Source organism: Pseudopodoces humilis, chromosome 3, assembly GCF_049639895.1.
Source record: "Pseudopodoces humilis isolate 2021_Gansu_Grassland_sample_001 chromosome 3, ASM4963989v1, whole genome shotgun sequence".
Taxonomy (NCBI): Eukaryota; Metazoa; Chordata; class Aves; order Passeriformes; family Paridae; genus Pseudopodoces; species Pseudopodoces humilis.
Window position 1 is genome coordinate 45,535,425 of NC_142202.1, and position 22,449 is coordinate 45,557,873.

General features: G+C 35.8%; 1 protein-coding gene across 6 annotated transcripts in view; it reads left to right on the forward strand.

Moving 5' to 3' along the window:
* Positions 1-22,449, forward strand: part of RYR2 (ryanodine receptor 2) — a 380,370-nt gene that overhangs the window by 86,442 nt on the left and 271,479 nt on the right. For all 6 annotated transcript variants that reach the window (XM_088053181.1, XM_088053183.1, XM_088053184.1 and 3 more), the window contains exon 2: positions 9,693-9,812. In XM_088053181.1, the coding sequence (XP_087909307.1) occupies positions 9,693-9,812 (120 nt within the window). The remainder of the gene's footprint in view (positions 1-9,692; positions 9,813-22,449) is intronic.

Below are 22,449 nucleotides of genomic sequence, written 5' to 3' on the forward strand. Positions count from 1 at the left end.
CTCATAAAATACAGCAGCCTCAGAATTAAAGCAGGGAGAAATACTGACAGAGGATTACATGGCTGAAACAGATGAAGATGGGAATGCATCTTTCCCCTTGCTCCAAAATTAAACACAGTGACAGGTGGGTCTGTGGGAATTGGAGGGGAAAGTCGCATGATTGATTGGGCTGCTGCAAAATATCAGTTTGTTAGAGCATTGAATTGGAACAATTCAAGAAATACTGCTGATAAAAGATGAAGGGAAGAGAAAGTGAACTAGGATGGAATGTGCAGACTCAAGCAGATGGTCATATTACAAACTTAGCTGCCTGAGACTGCTCACAAGCTCCAAGACTCCAGTCTTGGCTGATGAACCTTTTCTCACGTATTCTTGCATGAAAGGGATGATGTAGAGGGGAGGTTTTCACAGTTTGAATTGGAGTGAGAGGACCTTTTTGATGAGAGAGGTGTGTTCCTAGTGCCTTCTTGCTCTGGAACTCATTAATAAGAATATACGGAAAAAAGTGTGTTTGTTCAGTTTGAGTCTCAGTATTTTGTGACACTGAACAAATTATTTGCTTTAACAAGTACCTCTGTTTTCCTGAGCTGAGATTAATGAGGTATTTCTCAGAAAAGTGTTGTAAAACTAAAAAGCTTCAGTGATTATTTTAAGATGCAGCATTTTCAGATACTGGTGAGGCTTGGGATTTATTAGCTTTTGAGTGCTGTGGGGTTATGAAGTCCTTGATATTTGTTAGGAGTTTGCTACCTTCCTAACTGATTCAGATAATAGAGACAATCTTCTGTTTGCCTGCAGAATCTTGTGGACACTTTTTCTAGCATGCTCTCACCTCTGTATTTACTGCTACTGTTATTCTCACCAGCAAAATCAAATATGGCATAGAGATCTCCTATGCTGTAATCACACCTTTGAGTGCAGAAGAGGCGTAGCCTGGAACTAGTGAGTGAGGGTGTAATGCAATAGATTCTTATCAAATTCCTAAAATAGATGGAATTACATCAGAGATAAATTTGAAATACTGAGGCTGTTAAAAAGCTGAAAACAGCTCACCAGATGTTTTTGTTTAATTTAGTAGCTACACTTTGTTGCAGATGTTTTCCACCACTCTTCTGTCAGATGCGTCAAATGCAGAATTAGCCATTGCTAACTATGGTAACAGACAAGTTTATTATTAGACACTGACAGCTGAAATTGGCATTTTTTTAAAGATTGTAGGACCACAGAAGCTAATTGGTGAGAAGTAATAAAATGAACTATCTAATTTGGAAATATGATCGTTAGCAGAAGTCAATCAAGAGCATGCTAGCACATGCACATGAATGCTGAAACTAAATTTGACACTGTTTCATGATGACTCGGTGGAATAAAGAGCTGGAAGAGGAAGCATTTGGATTATATGTATACAGTACATCTGCTTTCAGTGTTGTTTGCACGTTGCTATCACTAGTAGGTAGTTTGCTTGAGGAGGTGGCTAGCATGTGCAGCTGAAGGTTACAGTCACCTACAAAACCACAGCAGTGCCCAGCCAGACCAAAGCCAGTGGTATGCTTGTTTCTCCATGGAGCACTTCTCAGAGCACAGAAGGTGCATTGTTACCTGGTTGTGCTGGAGCTGTGCATTCTGTTTGTTCATTGCCTTCTGATCATGCTCTTCATTTCCTTTGGGTGGCTGTGGAATGCACAGACTGGGATGGGCGCTGTGTCTGAGACACTCTGCAGTGTTGAAGCACAGCCCCTAGATAAATTCTGCTTTGCCATATAACATCATGCCATCCTAGTGCTGTGTAACGAGGTTTTTTTTGTTGTATTTAGTGTTTGCTTTCTGACAGGCTCTTTGTATCATTGCTCTTTAGTGAAGACTTTTTATGACAAGTACAGAATATGAATCTGTGTGACTAAACATGGGTTCTTTTCTTCAGGTTTGGTTTTCTTTTTTTTCTTTTTTCTTTTTTTTTCTGCCACGTGTCTTTAGTACTGCAGATTGCCATGAAGTTGCTGTAATGTTGCAAATTATTTTGATGACTAAGTTAGAACTTTTTGGGGAAGGAGGAGGAGGTAACACAGTTATTGTACAAGCAGCCGGCTTCATAGTACTGTACTGAGAACTACCAGCTGATCTGGTCCTTTGGAATTCCATCTGTTCCGCCTGGGGTTTTCTTTCTCAAAGGAGAATTCCATTGGAATAAGGTTGAATTCTTAGGAAATTACTCCTCCTACAGGATAAAACTAAAACATGTACTTTTAAATGTGTTCATACCATTTAGAATTGTGGGACCAGAAAAGTCATCTCTCTTCTTCTCATCCTGAGACAAGTTCAATTATGCATAAATCATCTTGAAAGAAGTTTTCTTGAGCAGTTTTTGCAGTCTTGTAATGATGAAGCTTCTTAACTGGTCTGTAAAAATGCTTTATTTTCAGAAAACTTTCCCTGTATAATACTTTTTCCCTTAATGCAATAAGGAACAGTATTACTTGTCCTCTATTCCATGTTTTAGTGACAAAAATACCAATGTTTCCAAATTTTCCCATAATCTAAGCGGACTGCATCCCAGCAGTTTTCCTGGATCTTTCCTGTTTCCCTTTAGGTATCATCAGTCTTGTTCTCTGTCCTTCCCTTACTCAAAATGAAGAGTCAGAATGGCTGAACTGCACTATTGCAGTTGGGTGATCTGCAACCAAGGAGGTAGTGTAGTTGTGGTTTGAGCTCAGAGTAATCAAAAGTTTGTGGCCTTTTCTTACTTTGGTCACAGTCTTTGTGTTCAGATGTCAGAAGCTCTAGAGTCATTGGCCTATAGTGGTATTTAAGATTTAGTACTTTGTTGAAGGCACTGGCTGATCAGTCAATAACAGAATTAACAGTTCAGTAATAGTACTCTCTGAGTGTTCTGTTGCTGTCTTTGATGTAGTTGTTGGAAAGCTTTTTAACCTCTGCAGATCATAGTTCTTGCATGTTATGTATGTGGTGTTTCATAAATCTTGTGCATCAAGGCTTCCATTTGTTATCTGCAGGGGTTTGGAGAAGGAAAAACACCATTATAGCTTGTTACTTGACTTCTCTGTTGTAGCTTTTTGCCTTCTAAAGCACAGAAAGAAAAAGGCTCTGGGGCAACTAGTAGTAGTAGGGTTTTTGACAAGACTTAGAGTCCGTTGTGTCTGTTACTCTGATGCCTATCATTAAAAAAAGTCACATCTGATTTTTGATTTTTCTTTTTTTTGGCTGGCCAGATGTCTGGTGTCATCTTAGGGGATTGATTTGTGGACCCTATTATCCTGTTAGCATATGTTTGCCTGTAATTATATGAGCCTTGTGCTCAATGACCCACAGGTCCTTCAAACCTTTACTCTCTAATCTAGTGTTTATCTCAACAAGGCAAAGGGAAGTTGAAGTTTATAAGTCAAGAAGTATTCTACATTTTTCCTGGGCAGAAAGCAGTTTGTACTGGCTAAACTTCTATTTGTAAATCTACAAAATAGATCAAAGTATGTGTGGCGCCTATTCCCATTGCACGGTTCAGTTGCACAGCTGAACAGTAAATCGGATGCAGTCAAGCAGAACTCTGCCTGTGTGGCTTTTGAGGGATTTGCCTCCTATTAAAAATTGAGATATTAAATTAAAGTCTGTTGTGAGATCCTGATTTATAGCACATGGAAGTTGAGGAAACATTCCACTAACTGCAGTATTTGTCACATAAAACAGCAGGAGGAATTTGAATGTACAAGCATAACTTACCAAGTTTAATCTTTGAATGTTGAATTTTGCAAATGTGACACTCTCCTTTCTCTACACTCTTTCAGAATTGGTGTGTTGTCAGGGCACAGTAGAAACACAGAGTCAGCATTATATCTTTAAGGGAGGTAATTATGTATAATCAGATTGTGAAGAGCACAGCAAATTATTTAAATTAGTAATAACTCGTGTTATTTGTTGCATTCTCTGCAAAGAAGTAAAATATGAAGTATAAAATCTAAAATCAAGGAAAATACTTGAAAAAGATTGCTTATTTTTGTCATGAAATGGAGGGGAAATACAAATGTTATAGTCATGACTTGAGTTTAAGCACTTCAGGCTGAAGCACATACAGTCTTTCTAAAGAAATGCATTGCTTGTGGTTGCTACTTTATTTATCTTCACCTTTTCCTGCAGAGGATTGTAGCAAGAGTAGAAGCTCCAATAATCCAATTTTCTTGCATGGTTAAGATAAAACACCTGGAGGTAGTAATGGGATAGTTTGTAAAACAGGAGAATGACATATTGTAGGAAAATATTTTTTGCATTCTCAGTATTACTGAGAATACCTATCTTTGTTACTTATCTTTTGACTCCCCATTAAACCATTACCAGATATGAATGAAATCAGAAGTTATAGAAATATGTGAAATGATTAAAAGTTTAAAGGACAACAACGTGCAGAATAAAAATAAAATAAAACATGATGAATATCTAAAAAAACCTCCACCAAACAAGCCACCAAGTATCAGGTTTCCAGGAAAATGCCACAGCAAGTGCTCTGCCCTCTAAATCCCAGATATGTCCATGTTGAAGAGGTACTAACAGCTATTGCACTGTAGATGTGCCCACCTGTGGGAATTGTCAGACACTTGTAGTTCTTTAATAGAATTGACATTGAGAGGGTTAAGGATTAGTCAGAAGTAACTTTACATGGCAGGTAACAATTTTCAGGGTTTAAAAGGACACAGTGTCACTATTAGAAGGAAATACATGCATGCATATATGTGTGAGCAATGTAACAAAAACATATCTACCTATACATAGGTATGCATATGTGCATATGTGATTTTGTCCAGTTGTAACTTGAAATTGGTATTTCTGGCAAAATACACATAGTCAAAATATTTATGTTGGAACATAACATGCCCAGATCTTGACATGAGAAATGAACCTTTCTTCTTGACTGGGTAGTATATATATCATGTAATCTTAGGAGGTTTGAGTACATTTCATAGAGAAGTCAAATAATTGCTGCAAATGAAATTAAGTGCTATTAAAGAGCTTGAAAACTTGCTGTTTTAATAATGTACCTTGAGAGCAAACCTATGCTCTTCCCTCATTGATCTGGTCTTTCAGAGTGCAGTTCTAAGGATGCAGTTTGCCAATTTATGGCTATTACTGGCAATATTTTGGATTTAGGTGTAATTTTTAGCTGTAGAAAATGCTGTGGTGCTGTTAAATGCAAGTGGTTTGTTTTTTTTTAGACACTAGGGTCCTCTGCTAAATCATTCAGTATTTATTTAGTTTCTGTGAGTATAAAGATTTCATGACAAGAATTACATAATCCTTAATGAATAGATATTATTAAAAAACTTCTATATTCTGCTTTTTAACCGATAACTGTCCTTGCTTTTCCAAACTGGACATTTAAAAAAATAAGTAGGCCTTTGTGACATAGATGACATCTACCTGAATTTTTCAGAATATTTCTTGAAAAATCAGAATTCATACTGTAGTGTTCTTATCAAAGGCATGTGCTGTTTAAGTCAGCACAGGTGGCTGACATGACACAAATGCAGAATATCTTCATGCTGGGAGATATGGTATCTTTTAAACTGGGAACTGGTGCACTGGCTGAAACAATGATTCATCAGGATTAATGGGTTACTCCAGGATGGTTCTTGCTCCTCATTTTAAAGTACTGTATGTGGCTGGTTATGGAAGCTTTAGCTGCACAGTGCCTTCCACAAATTCATTTCATAGAATCATTGAATGTTAAGGGGTTGGAAGGGACCTTAGAGATAGTTCCAACCCCCTCATCCTGGGCAGGGACGCTTCACACGAGACTGGGATGCTCAAGGCCTTTTCAAACCTGGCTTTAAGCCTGGCAGGGTTGAAGCCTGTTCCAGTGTCTCATTGCCCTGACAGAATATTATATTTCATGTGGATAAAAAGTTTGTACAAGTGATTGATTACGTTGTAGCATTAAACACCCACGCTTGAAGTTAGTTTCTTGAACTCTCAAAAGTTTGTCTGTGTTTAGTTTACTGTGATGTCAAATAACTCAACATTTGCAGATATGTTTAAAAGGGATAAATATTCTTTTCAGGACATTTGCATTGCCTCTACCCCCCTGAATTTTCAGTCAAGTGTGAAGAGAGTTGAAAAATTTGCTTAACTTCTGACAGCTACAGTTACAGCTGTATTAGTTATCATAATCTAATACCAGAAGATAATAGGAAGGAATAAGCCAGTTTGAGACATCTTATAATTCAAGATTTAGGAATATCTGAAAGATATTTTTCTTTCATAGACATGTTGTACGATGCATATTTTAGTGTTCTTCATACAAGAGCAAAGTGACCTTCAGTGAAGGTCTCTTTGGTAGTGAGACTTCAGATAAGGAAATTATGCATTTTTAGTTCTCTTGATACTGGAACTGCTTATCATTTTCTGATTTGAAAATAGGTTTGGAAAAACGCTGCTGAGATGCTTATCCACTTACCAGTCTGCTTTAAAGAAATGTAATGGAATAATATATCAATATAATTCTGCAACACAATCAAGTTGAATATCTGTAGGAATCTTTTGAACACATAGTAAATGTTGGAAGACTGAATCTAATGTGGAGCCTATATTATATAATTCTATAATGATGGCACCAAAATGCAAAGTAACTTAGAACTCTCTGGGTGTGACACTCATTATCTGTAATTACCTTTCATGTGATCTGACAATGGTATGACATCTTTCTTAACCTTATGTGCCAGTTGTTTCAACACCACCTGGGCTAGAACAGTAAGTTCCACAACACTCTGACTCCCTGGCCTGAATTAAGAGAGCATTTGTGACCATCTCCATAAAAAAACAAAGAAAATATAACAGAGTTGAAATTTTACTTGTTTTAATGAACCTGTCCTGCCAACCCAGAAACAAACTTTGGAAAAGGGTGTGTGAGGGTGATTTATTTTCATGAACTTGTAAGCATTCAATAATAAAAAGTCTTTTTTTGTTTGCCAAATATGTAAAAAAATAATCCATGTATGCTGTACACTGCACAGAGAAAGAAGGGGAAAATGTTTGCAAAATGAATTGAGTAAGTTTGTGTGTCAGGAAATTTAGTAGTTGCTATATTCCTGTTCTTAATCCTCTAACAGTCAGCATTTGCATTATACATGTGTGCTTGGTAATTGAGCTTAATTGGTTTGCAGGGAAGGGTATGATACATTAGATCATTAACTAAAATAAAGTATGACAGAGACTTGCCCCAAACCACCTTATATTTTTGCTGCTGTCAGCATGGAATAATTTTTGTAGATGGGCTATGTAGAACACTTCTCACATGTTCTCTAAAAGCCTAACATACAATGGTAGAAAATGGGGCATTATAAAACAAAATTGGTGTTACATTTCAGTAGAAAACCTTATGTTGTTTACTTCCGGCTGTGGAGGTACAATGTTGGAATTTCCTTTAGCAACCTTTTTTGGAGACAACTCTGGCACAATGATGACAGGGTCACTGAAATTTCTATTCTGCTGGGGTGGTTACTTCAGGAAGAAGGGCTAGGAAGAGAAAGAAGGAGAATGTAATTATATAGCTTCAACCTAACACCACTATTTTTAACCTGAAAAGAAACTTTATTTGAATCAAGTGTAGTTAAGATTAGGAAATAGTAATTTAATGCTTGAAAAATAAGCACAACCAACCACTTGGTCTTCCCCGCAAATGCTCTGGGTTTTAGTACATGATGTTACTTTTACAGAGTACACAGCAAAGCTGTTAGGTCTCGATGTGTGGTCTTTTCTATCCTTGATATTGGCCTTCAGGGATTTTTCTTTGTTAGCTATGATTTTACAGTGTGAACTTCACCAGTAACATACGCATGTGTTATGTTTTTTGGATTTAATGCCTGACTGGAAGCAGTTATTACTTTTCACCTCTACAATTGACTGAATTGCAGCATGGGCACTGTGGCTGGTACACAAGGAAAATTGCTTTACCTATACTTACCTTTTCCATATGGGGACAGTTAAAATAGGGTAACAGGAATTAATTTTTTCAAGTGTCCGATTAAGCTCTCTGTAAGCTCCTGTTCTTCTCAGATTGAGATACACTTCAATTTAGTCTAGTTTAATTGTTTGAGTGAAGCAAACGGGACCAAATGAAAACTAGCTTAATTCAGGATGTTTACAGGTGGCTTCAAATTATTCAGCTCAATTTAAATTCAGGTGTTTATTTAATTTGATGAACTTTTCTGAATGTCCTTCTGTAGCAAGCTGCCTTTAAGATTAACTCCTTTCTGGTAAACATTCCTGCTTTTAATGCATGCATTTTTGTAATCTCAGCCTGTTCTGCTTCCAGTTGCATGCTTCATCCTGTAGTTCTGTTGTTTTACTGATTGAATTTTATTTACAATGTTAAATATGGCCTCTTCATAATCATTAATTTGAAATTTATTGTTGGAAAATCATAAATGTATTGGCAGAATGCATAGGGGTATGCTATTTTTTCTATTCTAAAACAGAAAATCTTTGCTAGAAAATAGACTCATTGCAACAAAATTTTCTTTAAGTTGAACCATATATCTACAGAGATTCTCCAGCTGCTAATTGTGTTACTTAGAACTGTGATCTCTGCCTCTGTTTTTTGGGGCTTGTTGATAAGATCTTTAACTATTACTACACAGATTTAGTCCTGTAAAATTTTAGTTAATACATGTTAAGGACTAAGGAACACAGTGTTTGCTTTACTGGGTGCAAGATATCATTGGTTTCTCCTTGTCCTAGACCCTCCTTTCTCTGAAATACTGAGCAGAGCTATGGGACAGCTGTTCCAATAAGTCATTTTCCCTTTTAATTCTGAGTATTTCCTAATATAAAATCTCTTTATATGCTTGCACATTAGGATAAGCACAGAACACTTAATTAGCAAGTTCATAAAAGTCTATTAAACTCGGTATAAGATAGTGATAGTACTTTCTCTGATAAGCTTCAGCACTCTGCTTAGTCATCATACTTTTATTATCTTCTATCACAAAGCCTTGCTTGCTCTCAGAAGTCTCAGCAAGTCACCACACCTCCTTCTCTTAAGAAGCTGTGGGTAGTTCTCTCCACAGCTTTTACCAGGAGCAGCAGTGAGTAGACACTAGCTCATTGGAAGAAAAATCCTTTATTAATTAAGTTACACAAGATTATACAAAGATTACTTTCCATCTTACTGCAAAAACCCTAAGTTATGAGCTGTGTATACAAAGTGGCTCTGAAGAGAGGAAATTTTTTTTTCTTTTGTTTACTTATTTCTTTACAATCTTCTAAGCACTTGCTCTAAGTAGAATATGTGCAGTATATACACAAACAAGTTAACTCAAATGTATATGATACCCATCAATTTATTGATTTTAAGCTTTTCTACTTATTTGCATTGTATGACTGACCTGTGAAATAAATACTAATTCCTGTTTACTTTGTGTGTAGTTAAATAAAACTCCTTCTTTGACTTTTATTACCTTGACAGGCAAACGGAAAGAGCATGTATGCTGTTACTATAATTATTTTAATTGATTTGCCCACATTTACAATTCAAAATAAAAAATATGCTGAGGTTTGATTCTGCTTGTGTTCAGGGACTTAACAGTTTGTGCGTTTAGCAGTGATTTTCTAAAAGCTTCCATAGGTCTTGTTGGGTCAGAAACATAATTCTCTTAAAACTAACTCTCTTTTTGCTTTTTTTGTTTTGGTAGGATGATGAAGTGGTTCTGCAGTGCACTGCAACTGTTCACAAGGAGCAACAGAAATTGTGTCTTGCTGCAGAAGGATTTGGCAACAGGCTTTGCTTTTTGGAATCCACATCTAATTCTAAGGTACCCCACTGAGTGTTTTAATTGTCATTTCATGTCACGAAGCAAGAATAGTTGTAGCATTGCTTGCTTTGATTTAATATATACAAATCTGTCAAGGAGAAGGGACAAATCAAATCTGTCACTTATATAAGGAATATTTAATGCCCATTCAAAATTTAATTGTTCCTTTGTCCTTTGGCTGGACTCTGGTGTAATGTTTTCTGTTTTGGGTTTACTTTAAAACTAGTTAGCTATAGAAGTCCACCCCAAATAATACGCTTGTTACTTTGCTGGTCTGAAATCAGTTGTAGTAAGCCAGAGCAACTTTCGTGTACTGCAACTCAAAACACAAGTTGATTGCTCTGATTCTAACTCCACAGAAAAGAGAGCAATTATTATATTTACGGTAAGTTGTGTGGCATTTATATTGAAATGATTATTACTTTGAGACCTGATTCCCTATCTGAGCATAGTGCAAGTATCAAAATGACCTCATCTAACACGTTTTATCTAAGCCTTCTCTAATGCTGGTATATGTGCAGTAGATAGAGTGGTTTGAAAAAATAACTTCACTGTTTATTGCAAAGGAAGGATTTTGTTTCACAATCACATATGCTCAAATAAATGTTATGAAGACAAAAATGGGCCTCCTGTGGACAGAACTTGTTTTATGGACAAAGTAATGGATATACTTGGGCATTTTATTTATATAAAGAGAAGAATGTTGTTTAACATATTTGTTTTTTCTTTAGTTGAAATATAAATATTAAATAAGAAAATATAATAATGGCAAAGCATCTGGAAAGACATCTAGAAAGATTTAGAACAAAAAATGATGGTTATCTTCCCAGCTTTCATAACATTACTTTGATTTTCTCTGATACTTCACAGAGTAATGCTTCATTTTCTGTCTCATCATTTTGAATGCATTATTCATAATAATAAATTTTTCACTAGGATATTAATGATTCATTATAATAGCAGTGATCTTGATGAAGTAATTCATGCTGCTCTGTTTTAAATGAATCTTTTTAACAATAAAAATGTGCTAGGATAGAAGTTGTAGTGCTAGTTGCCTGTGAGGTCTGAAAGATCTATTTAATGAATTTTGTTATCATTCAGTAAGTTTGGATATTAAATCTGCAGTCTCTCTCTCTCCATATAAAACTCCTGAATATTCCTGTCTTGCAGGAATACAGTGTAGGTTTCATATCAGTTTTGTATGCTTGTTTGCTGATGCTGCTTTTTCTCCTTGTTTTATGAAGCAATCTGTATTCTGCTCAGTTTCCATGAGCTTGGGGGTAAAAAAAGCAAACAAAAGAAAGCCCAAGCAGCTCATCTGCGTTTTAATTTTTAAGGGCTGACAGTTGCTAGGATGAACTCCTCTGAAGTCATTCGTAGATATAAATACTGAGGGAGCCATAAAATTATCAAATCCTTAATGCAAAGATGACTATAAATAAGAGTAAATAAAAATGTTTTTATTCCTAATGCCTGTACCTATTGCATGTTACTATTATGTTATATAAGGAGTAACATAGGAAATGTACAAAGAGGTATATGATAATTTGAAAATAGTTCCAACAGAGTTCTTGAGCCTGTTAAAAAAATTCTATACATGTCTTAGAGGCTGTTTCCAGTTAGAGTGGGACTGTGATGCAATTTAATGCAAACAGTAGAGTGGCATCTGATTTACAGGCAGGGATCAAGGATAGGATGCAAACCCAAGCACCAGTAATAGGCCAAGCACAAGTAATAGACTTCAGCTATCATCCTGGACTTGCATTTTTGAGAATGCTTGTTACTATCCTGTGCTTTTCTCCAGTATCTTTCAGGACGTGGATCCTCACCATGTAGCTGACATTTTATTAGCACAACTTCTTTGTGGGCACTTTCTTGCCCCAGGATCACTAAATAATTCACACAACTTAAACAATGGTCAAATTGAAGATATATATTGATAGAATAATTTGGTAACTACTGACTATTGACACTTATCTCTGTGCAGCAATAACAGTGGGAGATAAGGCACAAGATGAATGTACAGGGCAAAGTAAACAAGGAGTTCATTCGCCTGTTCCCATGAGCAGGCAGGTGTTCATCCTGAGGAGAACAAGGCTTCATCATGCATCATGGTGGCTTGCTAAGACAAATGCTGTCATTCTGAACACTCCCTGCTTCCTTTTTCATCCCCCCCTGCTCTGAACACTGAGCACGACGTTGTGTGGTCTGGAATATCCCTTGGGTTTGCTGGAGTCAGCTGTTCCAGCTGTGTTCCCCCACAGCTCCTTGTCACCCCCGGCCTGCTTGCTGATGGAGGGGCTTAACTTACTGCAAAGCTGCAAATTGCTCAAATTGACCCCATATCTTGAAGAGTAAGATAACAGATAAGGAAGACATCAGGTCTAAATTATGCACAATTTTATTAATAGGAGACAGTCCTGAATATAAAACATACAGGTTTGCCCAAGATAAATGCATGACTACCTCATCTGTAGGGGGGTAGTAGCTCAAGAAAAATATTTCTATTTCAATTTCTACCAATTTCAAAACAGATCTTTGTTTAATCCTAGAACAAAGATCTTGTTCTAGGAATAGGTTGTAAGTGTCAAGTGTATAACAATATTAGATTTATAAACCATCAAAAATCTTTAACATTGAAAAAGTTGCAGCAGCAAGAATAACAAAATCCAAAGATGATGTGCTGAGGACAGAACATAAATTGCTTACTTTCCTTATCTCGTGCAATTATTTCTTTAGAAGATTTTATCAAATCTCTAGCATGTTTTTATTTTGTAAGTAGGAAGAAGAAAATGAGGGATGTCTGTCAGAAAAAAAAGGCAAAAGTCTCATTGTTGTGGTTTAATCCCAGCCAGCAGCCAAGCCCCACAGAGCTGCTTGCTCACTTCCTTGGGATCAGGGGTGGGGTCAGGGAGAGAATCAGAAGGGTAAAAGTGAGAAAGCAGAAGAGGCCTTGGCTCTATGCAAGCCCTGCTCAGCAACAACAAAAACATCTCTGTATTATCAACCCCATGTTAAGCACAAACCCAAAACACAGCCCTGTACCAGCCACTGGGCAGAAAATTGCCTCAGCCAAAACCAGCAGACCTGTAAATGTCCTTTTTGGCAATCATCTGTAGGTAATTTTGTTTCGTCACTTTTTGCTGTACTTCTAAATTCATTCCTTGTGTGGAAGACCATCTCTTTTATCAAAACATAGATTAACTTATCACAGTATAAGTTAGACCTATTTCTTTACATTTGAACGTTAGTTGTTGCTTTCTATATATAAACAGAGTGGTAATATGAGGAAGTCCATTCATGAAAAGATTGTTGTCTGCTGGTGAAGTAATTTTTCTTTAGCCTTAAATAATGCATGGATTGCTGAAAAGCAAACAGGGCGGAGCTGTGTTTTAACAGCTTCTGAAAACTACTCCTTTCCATAGTGCAGAATGAAAAACACTCAGCTCTGGGTCAGTTGATGTTGATCCCTTGTGAACCACTGAGCAGAAGAGCACTGAAAGCTGAGTCATGCTTTTATAAATGGCATAAGGGTTTGGAGTTTTTTTCCTGTTTTTGTGGCAGTTGGTAAACTCATATTAATTTCATTATACCCTGAGGTATGGACTTTGCATCATTAAGAAGTACTGATAAAAGCTATGTGTTGGGCTTTTTTCCCCTCCGGAAATCTCTGTAATTTTGACTTGAGAGAGGGGAGGAAAATATAATGAGGGTTTTTGAAGGCCTAAAAAGGCCTCCCAAGTTGGTTTTTGTTTTTGTGGGTTTTTTTCCCTTCAACTTCTTGAAGAAGGTAGTGTGTGATCCTATGGTTTGAACTTTTTATACATAATAAGTCACAGAGCTGTGAGCGGAGTCCGGAAACTGATAATAATTCTATTTGTAAAGTTAAGGGGGTATTTCACATGGAAGTAACATTTTGATAACTTATTTTCCATTTTGAAGAGTCTCTTCTGTGTCAGAGCAGAAAGGTTCTTCAGATTTGGTGCTGGACTGGTGCAGGCCAGTTGGTTGGGAATTCTGACTCCATTATCCAGAGTATGTCAGTGATGCTCCATTGTTTGTTGGCCCCTAGAGGCTACTGTTGCATAAGGGGGTAGAAAATAAAGCCTGATGGTAAGACTGACATACTGTGCTGACAAATACAAATAATTTGATTTTTATCTTTGCCCTTTTTTTGGTCAGATGAATTGGCAGGATCTGGACAGGTGGCTATATTTGGCTAAGGGAAGGGGGGGACTGGAGAAGGTTATACCTGGCACAGACAAAGCTACATGAAAGTATGATTCTTTAGTATTTATGCAAGCTGTTTCCAAGTCAGCAGTCAAATTCTGCATGGATGTGTCTGGAGAAGGGTGTCATCCTGAATGGTGAGACATTTGCCTGAACTCCTGTACCCTGACTGCCTCTGGGTGAAAAACTCTTTTTTCTATTTGTCTTCCAGAGTGTAAGATCTGAAGGCAAGGGTTGCCTTCTTTTTTTCTCTTTTACAGCAAACATATTCTCAGTGGCTAAGACAAATAATATGTCTCCAGAGAGACTGAGTCTGAAACTCTTCCTGACAGCTGAGAAATGGTATCTGCGTTGTGCACAGTTTTTGACTGTGTAAATCCAAATAGATAAAAAAAGCACATATGGATGCAAGTGGATGCTTTGTGAGCAGTTACTGACATAATGAAATAGTGAATTTTTAAAAAATGGATTCACTCTGAGAAATTAGATCAGTGTTTTTTGTTTGTCTTTATGTTGGGTCATTCTGTGAATGTCATTTAGTAAGGTAGTTGGTTGAATTATTTTTTTTTTAATGTAATTTCTGTGGTTCATTTCTGTACATGTGTTTCCACTTCATCCTTTTAAAATAAGTCAAAAACTTTGTCATGGCTTTGTAGCTGCACTTCTAGGTCCATTTTAACTGCTTTTGTGTCATGTTGCCAAAATGAATATTCCCATTTAATGGTAAAGATGGCACTGAATCTTATGTAATCTTATGTTCAGTGGACTGCATTTAGCAGGCTTTGACTAAAACTGTTGATTTTAATAATTTAAATGAAGAGAATTTATGAATACTTACGTATTACTTGGCCTACTTGACATACATAAATTAGACACAGGTAGATGAGGTCTTCATAGGTGTGGATCAGACAGGATTTTGTTCAGTGAGTCATTCTTTCCCAGTAAAATGCTCTGAAGGAGTAATGTAAATAAGGACAGGGTGTTCCACAACACTGTATGTAGTTTTATGCAGCACAGGATTTACAAATTTTTAAATATTACCTTTATTATTTATATATCTCCAATTCAGTTTTTACTTCTTGTAAGTACTGTATAAATTTTGAGCCTAAATGCAAACTGGTTGTTATATCTCTCAGACCTGCTTGTGATCCTTGCACTTAGTCCCAGAGACCAACATAAATATTTCTTGAGATGGAAAGTGAATAATTTAAAATGAATGTTAAACTTTTGGACTATGAAAAACACTGTCAGATCTCCATGGCTGTAAAGCAGCAACAGAAATGTGGCTTTATATCAGCTGAAAATTGTGGGCATCGTTCCTAGGCATAACAATATAGTTTAGCGTATTTGTACTGTCACCTGTAACTCAGATAGTTTTTAAAAGGGAAATAAAATGTGTGATATTAAGCAGGTCACCACAGACTAAATGGTGTAATAATAATAGATCCAATCTGTGAAACCTTACTCTTTTCATCTTTCATTTTATCTCCTGTTGAAGCAGATATTTGAAATTTTAAATTCACACAGGAATGGACAATTTCTGATCTTAAAGAAATACTTGTCATCAAATCTAGTTTTGCCAGAGATATACATTGAGTTTTAGCTTAATAAGGCATTATTTGCTATGAAATACGAATTTAAAGCTCTTCCTGTCTCCAATGTGAACAGTCATGAATGGGAAATCATGCGCACCTATTATTATTATTAAAAATAATAAATTATTATAGGCCAGTTCTCTGGTGTATTTTGGGGATAACCCTGAATGCTTAATACCAGTTATTTAGAACCCATGGAGTTTTATTATAAGACTTTAAATGTATTGTGTACTCGGTATTTTCTTGTCAAAATGTGTTTTACGAAAAATGTAACACTGTAATCGATAAGGCACCTGGGGAAAAACCTCCAGAGGAAAGTTCTGAATTCCTAAATATGCTGGTAGAGTTCGTGACATGTAACCTGAACATACAGTGACAGAAGCTGAAAGATAGAATCAAAATAATTTTGTAGGTGAGTTTAGTTGATGATAATACTCCAAGGAATGGCACTGAATGAAAGAATAGTACATGTGTCAATGTATCATGTCTGCTATCAACTAAACAATGCAAGAAAAATTTCAAAATCTCATTTTTTTAATATTAATGAATTGTTTCATGCTATTAGTAACATAAACCATCCATTCAAGAAACTTAATCCAAAGTTACATAATTTATGAAATTTAATGAACAAAACATGAGTTGTAATTTCTCCAGTCCAATACGTGGTTTGCAACTTTCTTCATGATCTAAATGTGTGTTAAAAGCCAACAAACCCTAAATGTTTACAAACCCATATATGATGTGGCTGTTTTGGGTGTTTTTTCAAGTTTGTTTTTGTAGTTTTTTTTTGTATTGTTTTGTTATCGGTGTTTGTTTGTTTGTACTTGCGTGGCGTTTTTTGTAAAACAGATGGAGGAATTCCACTTCTGGTCTAAAATAAGTGAAGAAAAACCTGAAAAATCCCATTAAATCAATTTTCCTTTGTAACTATATATCCCAGTAACTGTTTAGGCATCTCATTACTTAAAGATTAAAAAGAAGCAGATATTATGATAAATAATATTGTCTGAGATATGGCTGTAACACAGTGATCGTATAAAGTCAGATTTATGTGGTGTACAGTCCTCTAATTAATTTTTTAAGTTTCTAGAGGATTCCAAAAACCTGCCAGTTTGCTGTGATTTATTTTCTGAGTCCTAATATTTTTAGTACAGTTTCTAGTAAAAAGGCAAGTTGCTATCATTGTATGTTGGGTTTATCTATTTGCATTTTGAACAGTCTGGTCAAAGCAGTGCCCTTATCCAAGTGCACAGTTGATGGGTTTTGGTAGTTGGGTTTGTCTTTTCCCTGTTTAGCATACAAGTCTTGGGACTCCTTAATAGTCTTGGGACTATGTGTCAAGGACTGCAAACAGGTTACTTGTCTTCACCAAATACACTAACTGTAGTAAAATACAGTAAGAAAGTCCTTGAAAGATAAATAAGTGGTATATAGAGGAAATGCAAATTATTTTGAGGTAGAAGTTCTTATTTGGGTACATTCATGTCTGATGCAAGTTGGAGCTGCTGGCTTTTCAGTGCAAGCACAACCCCAGAAGCTTCAGGCTTACTGCCTTGCCCTGGGAAACTGAACATCACAAGGTTACAAAGTTGGCATGTTCTGCCAAGTCCCCTGGAGCTCAGCATTTTAAATATTTTCTCTGAAGGGTTTAGAGTGAAATGTACTTCATTAGTACATGCAGAGTAGTTACAAAGCAGTCATTTGAATTTTAATTAAACTGATATATAGCTGCACATCTGAAAAACTGAAAAAACATTCTTAAATCTATTTCAAGCTAAGAACACATAAATGTATAAATGCTTATTTTTAAGCCTTTTAGATGAATGTTTGTCCAAAACAGCAGTTTCAAATTAGCTTTGTACCCCTTCTTGGCACTTCAATTCATGGTATTATTACTTTGTACTCAGTATTTTTAAGAACTAAATCTGGTCCAGCAGACTCCTATGAATAATCCTAGCCCAATAGGCTCTCAGAAATCGGGGCAAAGAAATGTGGCCTATTAATGAGTGAATCTGTGTTTATTTGCAGTATCTAATACTGATCATATCTGAAACAAAATGGAAAAAAAGTATCCAATATTTTTTGTTTATTTCTTAAGACTTTTAAATCTTAGACCTTTTGGGTTGTGATTTTCAAGATTTTAGACTTTACCTCCTGGTTAATTCCCCTTGAAAAAGAAGGAAGATTATTTGTGCTTTTGTAGCAGCGGAGGGGAATGCTTGTAAACTTGCTATCATAACAAGAGTATTTTCAACATTAAATTAAGAGTGTTAGTTTATAAATTGGATGAGAAAATTTGGTCAAGTAGAAATAGTTTTGAGTTTGAAGATGTATGCTTTGTGACCCTGTGTTTGAAACTAAAATGCAAGTTGTTTTAGTAACTTTCCTAGGGCTGACTGTTAGGTTACCATATACAAATACAAGAAGAACTTTTTCTGGATTCACAAAAAAAAGAACAGTTGCTTTATTTTGAATTAAAAAAAACAAAACAGAGGCCAGATGGTAAAAAAAGTCATTGTGTTCTTAAAGATTATGCATAAATGCACAAGATCACAGTTCAGGCTTTTTTTCCTGAGTGTTTAATTATTTTTGAATAATTGCTGAATGTTTGCTGTTTGTTTGAAAACAGATAATAGAGATGGACATGCATATGTGAATAATGCTAATCAGTGTTTTTGAGCTTTAACGCCTTCCAAATTCTCTGCTTCTTCCCTGCTGGATATAAAGAATGTACTTAGGAGCAGGAAGTTTTTCCATCTTACAGTTATTTGTGCTCTTGTCGTGACATATTTATGAAGATAACATCCACAACAGCGTTGCCTTTTCATGAGCTCTGACTTTTTACATGCGATTAAAAAAGAACAAGAAACCAATGTCACTGGGCTGATCAAACGTCTGATACAATCTTCCCTTAACAATACTGCAAACTCTACTTCTATCCCACATCTAAATGTCTTTTAATGATAACAGGGAGTTAGGAATTTCAGGTTTTCTTGATGTTTCTCTGGGTGTTGACCAGTTATATTTGGACAGTACAATGTTTACAGCTGGCGATACAGCAACAATTGACAGAAATGGGAATCAAAATGAACAGTTGCTCAAATGGCTTTAGATAATGTTGGATGAATTAGTTTTGACAGTTTAAGATGCTTTGAACAGCCAAGGTATGTATTGATCTTTAAAAGAAACAGGAGGGACAAGCTATTTCTATATGAAGGAAAATTGCAAAACTCTGTGACATTTTGATTACTGTGAGGGAAAAAGAAACAGGGCAAGCACAGGACTTGCACAAGCAGGTTGGACAGGGGTCCCAGAAATCAAACAAATTTTCTGCTCAGTGCCATATGAAATATGAATCAACTTTCCAAGAAAGTATTTGAGTGCCCATTATTCAATAAATTAGAAGGCCCTGTAATACAGAATTTTCTTTCTAGTGTATGTATGTTGACTGAGTTTTAGCAAATAAAGAGGTCTGTAGAAATTAAGTCAAATTTCAATAAGTTCTTATTTTTAAATAAGAAACATGCCTAGTTTGATTAGCTGTTGTAAAAATAAAGCTTAATAGGCTTTGGGTGCCATATTTGATATTTGATTTGGTCCGAAGTACACTAACAATAAATTTGGCCTCTTTGGGCTGATACATTTGAAAAAATGCATATATATTAATGACTGTGTAAGTCTTCATTAGCTCAAAGTGGCAAAATAATTACTTTTTATTTTGCATGCTTGTGGCTAATTTATCATGGAGGTGATGCACATAACTGTCAGCATAATTCTTGCTAGGATTTTTTTGTGTCTATAGAAAAGCAGAATTTCTTAGAAGAAATAATTTAAAAGAATTTAAAAGTTATTTTGAAAAACTTAGAAGAATGTGGATTTCTTTTTGCCCTGTTTTTTAGAAAATAAACCAATACCAGACATTTGAAAGGTTATTTTAAACCCCAGCATGGACAGGGACCTGAGTAGGCACCATCTTTACCTGGTTAGTTGAAAGTTGAGGTACTGGCAAATTAAGATTAGAACCATTTAGAAAAGTATATGTGCTTGTGCATAATAGATTTCTGCAAAGGTCTGTAGTTATTAACTTATTATCTGATGTCAGAATGTGAGATTTTGAAAAGGGAAGCTCTTGACTGTGCTAAAGGAGGAAACTCCAGGTTGGTCAATGATCTAAATGAGTGCCATAGTCTCATGTAGGCGTGATATCTATGAACTTGTTTTATTTCCTGCTCATTATACTCCCCCATGAACATGTATTCAAGGATAGCAGGAAAAACTCCACAGGTTGTTTAGGTCCTTGAGACTGTCTTTACCATCTCTGAATTTTTAAGCCTCTTGCATTTTTGCCTCTTGCATAATTCACTTCCGAGGCAGATGGGAAATGCATGTGGATATTTCTGTCTAGACAGTACTTTGTGGAAGCTTTTTGTTCTGTGTGTTACTGAATGATAAGCAAAGAATTATTTAAAGCAGCAGTTCGTTTTATCTTAACAGCTTAGTAGAAATATTTGGACACTGTAGACCAAGAAAGAACAACACTTGAATATTAAGAACAAATTACCCTTTCAATTATTTTTTTGATTTTGTAGTTAATAGGGGTGTATACTAAAACAAGTGTTTATTTTTCACATCAAGCAGTGGATGTTCAAATGTAGTGCCATGCCCAGGCAAGCAGGGGCTTTATATACTTAGCCATTGATAGATAAGCCACAGTTTCTAGGTATACATAGTGAGCTTTTTTTCAGACAAATATTTATGCCTGAAAGTATTATAGCACTTCTTATCAGCAATGGAACGTTGTCAGTATAAGTCCTTAAATCCTTGGAAAGTTTCCTGGCAGGCAGTCCTTGCTTTTAGGACTCTTCAAGTTCTTCTGTCCCCGACCCAAATTATCTGCTAGAGTTTTTCTTGAATGACAAGAAATTCATTATTAAATATAGATTTTGATTTTTATTTTTTGTACTGAAAATCTTTCAGCATATGATTTTGATAGATTTCCTTTACATTACAGAGGTGGATGTATATATCTTTTAAGGTAATGTAATTTTTTAAAACATAATTTTAAACTGTCTTGCCCAGGAGGGAGCTGATGATGCATCTTCTTTCCTTCATTTAAGGGCAAGTCAGGCGTGACTCAGAGCATAAACTCCCAGGGCCCCATTCAACAATATTTGATTTTCTTAGATACACAAGTTGAACACTGATTTCAACAACATACAGTGGAAAATATAATAGTTGAAAACTTACAACAAAATCCTTAAAAGTTAAAATTTGATGTCTGTTATGTTTTTGAGTTGATAATTTATGAGATAGCAGACTTTACTTTTCTTAGACATAGTGTTTCATGTTTACTGCAACATAGATAAATTGCCCATGAGAGTTGGTATTCTGGAAGGATTAGTATTTATGTTTATTTGGATGTCATTTTTACGTGTGAAAATTCTACTGTGAAGATTTCAGATATGGGAGAAATTTAACAGTGAGAGAATCTCAGCCTATAATGGCCTATTAAATATTATGCAGAGTCAAGAAATTCCACTGACACAGGTCAGGCCGTGTCACTTACTACAGGCATGAAATATCATGTGCATGTCTGCCCTGTTTGTTTGATCCCGAATGGTTACAGGGTTGCTACTTAGAAATAGGATTGTTGTGGATCTTTATATTAAATCTGGCCAGAGATTAGGAAGATTTTCCTTTTGAGTATCTGCTATGTTTTTCAGAGAGGGACAAAATAGTATTTTATAAAGGTGATCTTTCTGATGCTGCAAGAATCAAAGGGTAACTGCTTCCTTCCAGGTTCTAAAGCAACAGTACCTTCCCAACTGATAATATCAGAGATTTTTCCATTGCTCATTGCAGTAGCTACAAATGCAACATAGTCTCTAAGAATAAAAGGGAACATTAAAGTTTTGAATAATCCACATAAGGCTAGCATAATAAGATAGAATTTTCAGGATTAATATGAAGATAAACCATGCTTTGTTAATTTGGACATGTGCCTAGACCCTCTGTAGCACTGTTGATCTTATGAGCTTTTCTTATTTTATTAATCAGTGTGAAATTTTCCTAATTGCCTTAAAAATTAACACATTTTCACTGCATTAGGGTGATACACTATTAATTAATGTTCATCCAAGCTTCTGGCTGCAGCAGCAAATGTTGTGATGGGGGTTGAGCTGATTGACCAAGTTTATCCATCAATGTTGCAGTGTAGTTGTATGGCTCCTTACCTCATATTACTTTTATCTATCGCTAAGAGTTTTAAATTTTCAAAAAGGAGATAAAAAGGAAACAGCTCTCAGTAATGTAGATATGTTGGACTCATGTCCTTAGGTTAGGAAGAAGACTAGAGGGAAGAGATGGAGGATAAGAGGAAAAAGCCTCTTATCCATTTAAAGATGGAATGTATGCAGCCCTTAATCTATACAGAAAGTAAATACTGTACTAGGAATTACAGTTTCCAAGTGATTAAGATAGTCTGCTCTGTTAATAATGGCCTGAAGACCTTTGACAGATTTCAGGATCAAAGCTATTTCCAAAGAGCAAGAACTGAAAAATTGTAAGATGAAACTTGGAAACTGTTTTCAGCATAAAGGAAAATACTGTAATGTACTTAAGTAACAACATCTTAAGCAGAAGTAGTTTTCTTATGGATTTTTAAAGAAGATTGTGAGAAGGAAAAACCCCAAGAAGCTGTTTCCTTCTACACCTTCAAGTTTGTACAGATTGAGTTTCAGGCACACACAGTTTTCTTTGCCAATGAGCTCTGCTGCACAGTGACCAGCAGATGACGTTTCACTATCTGAAAA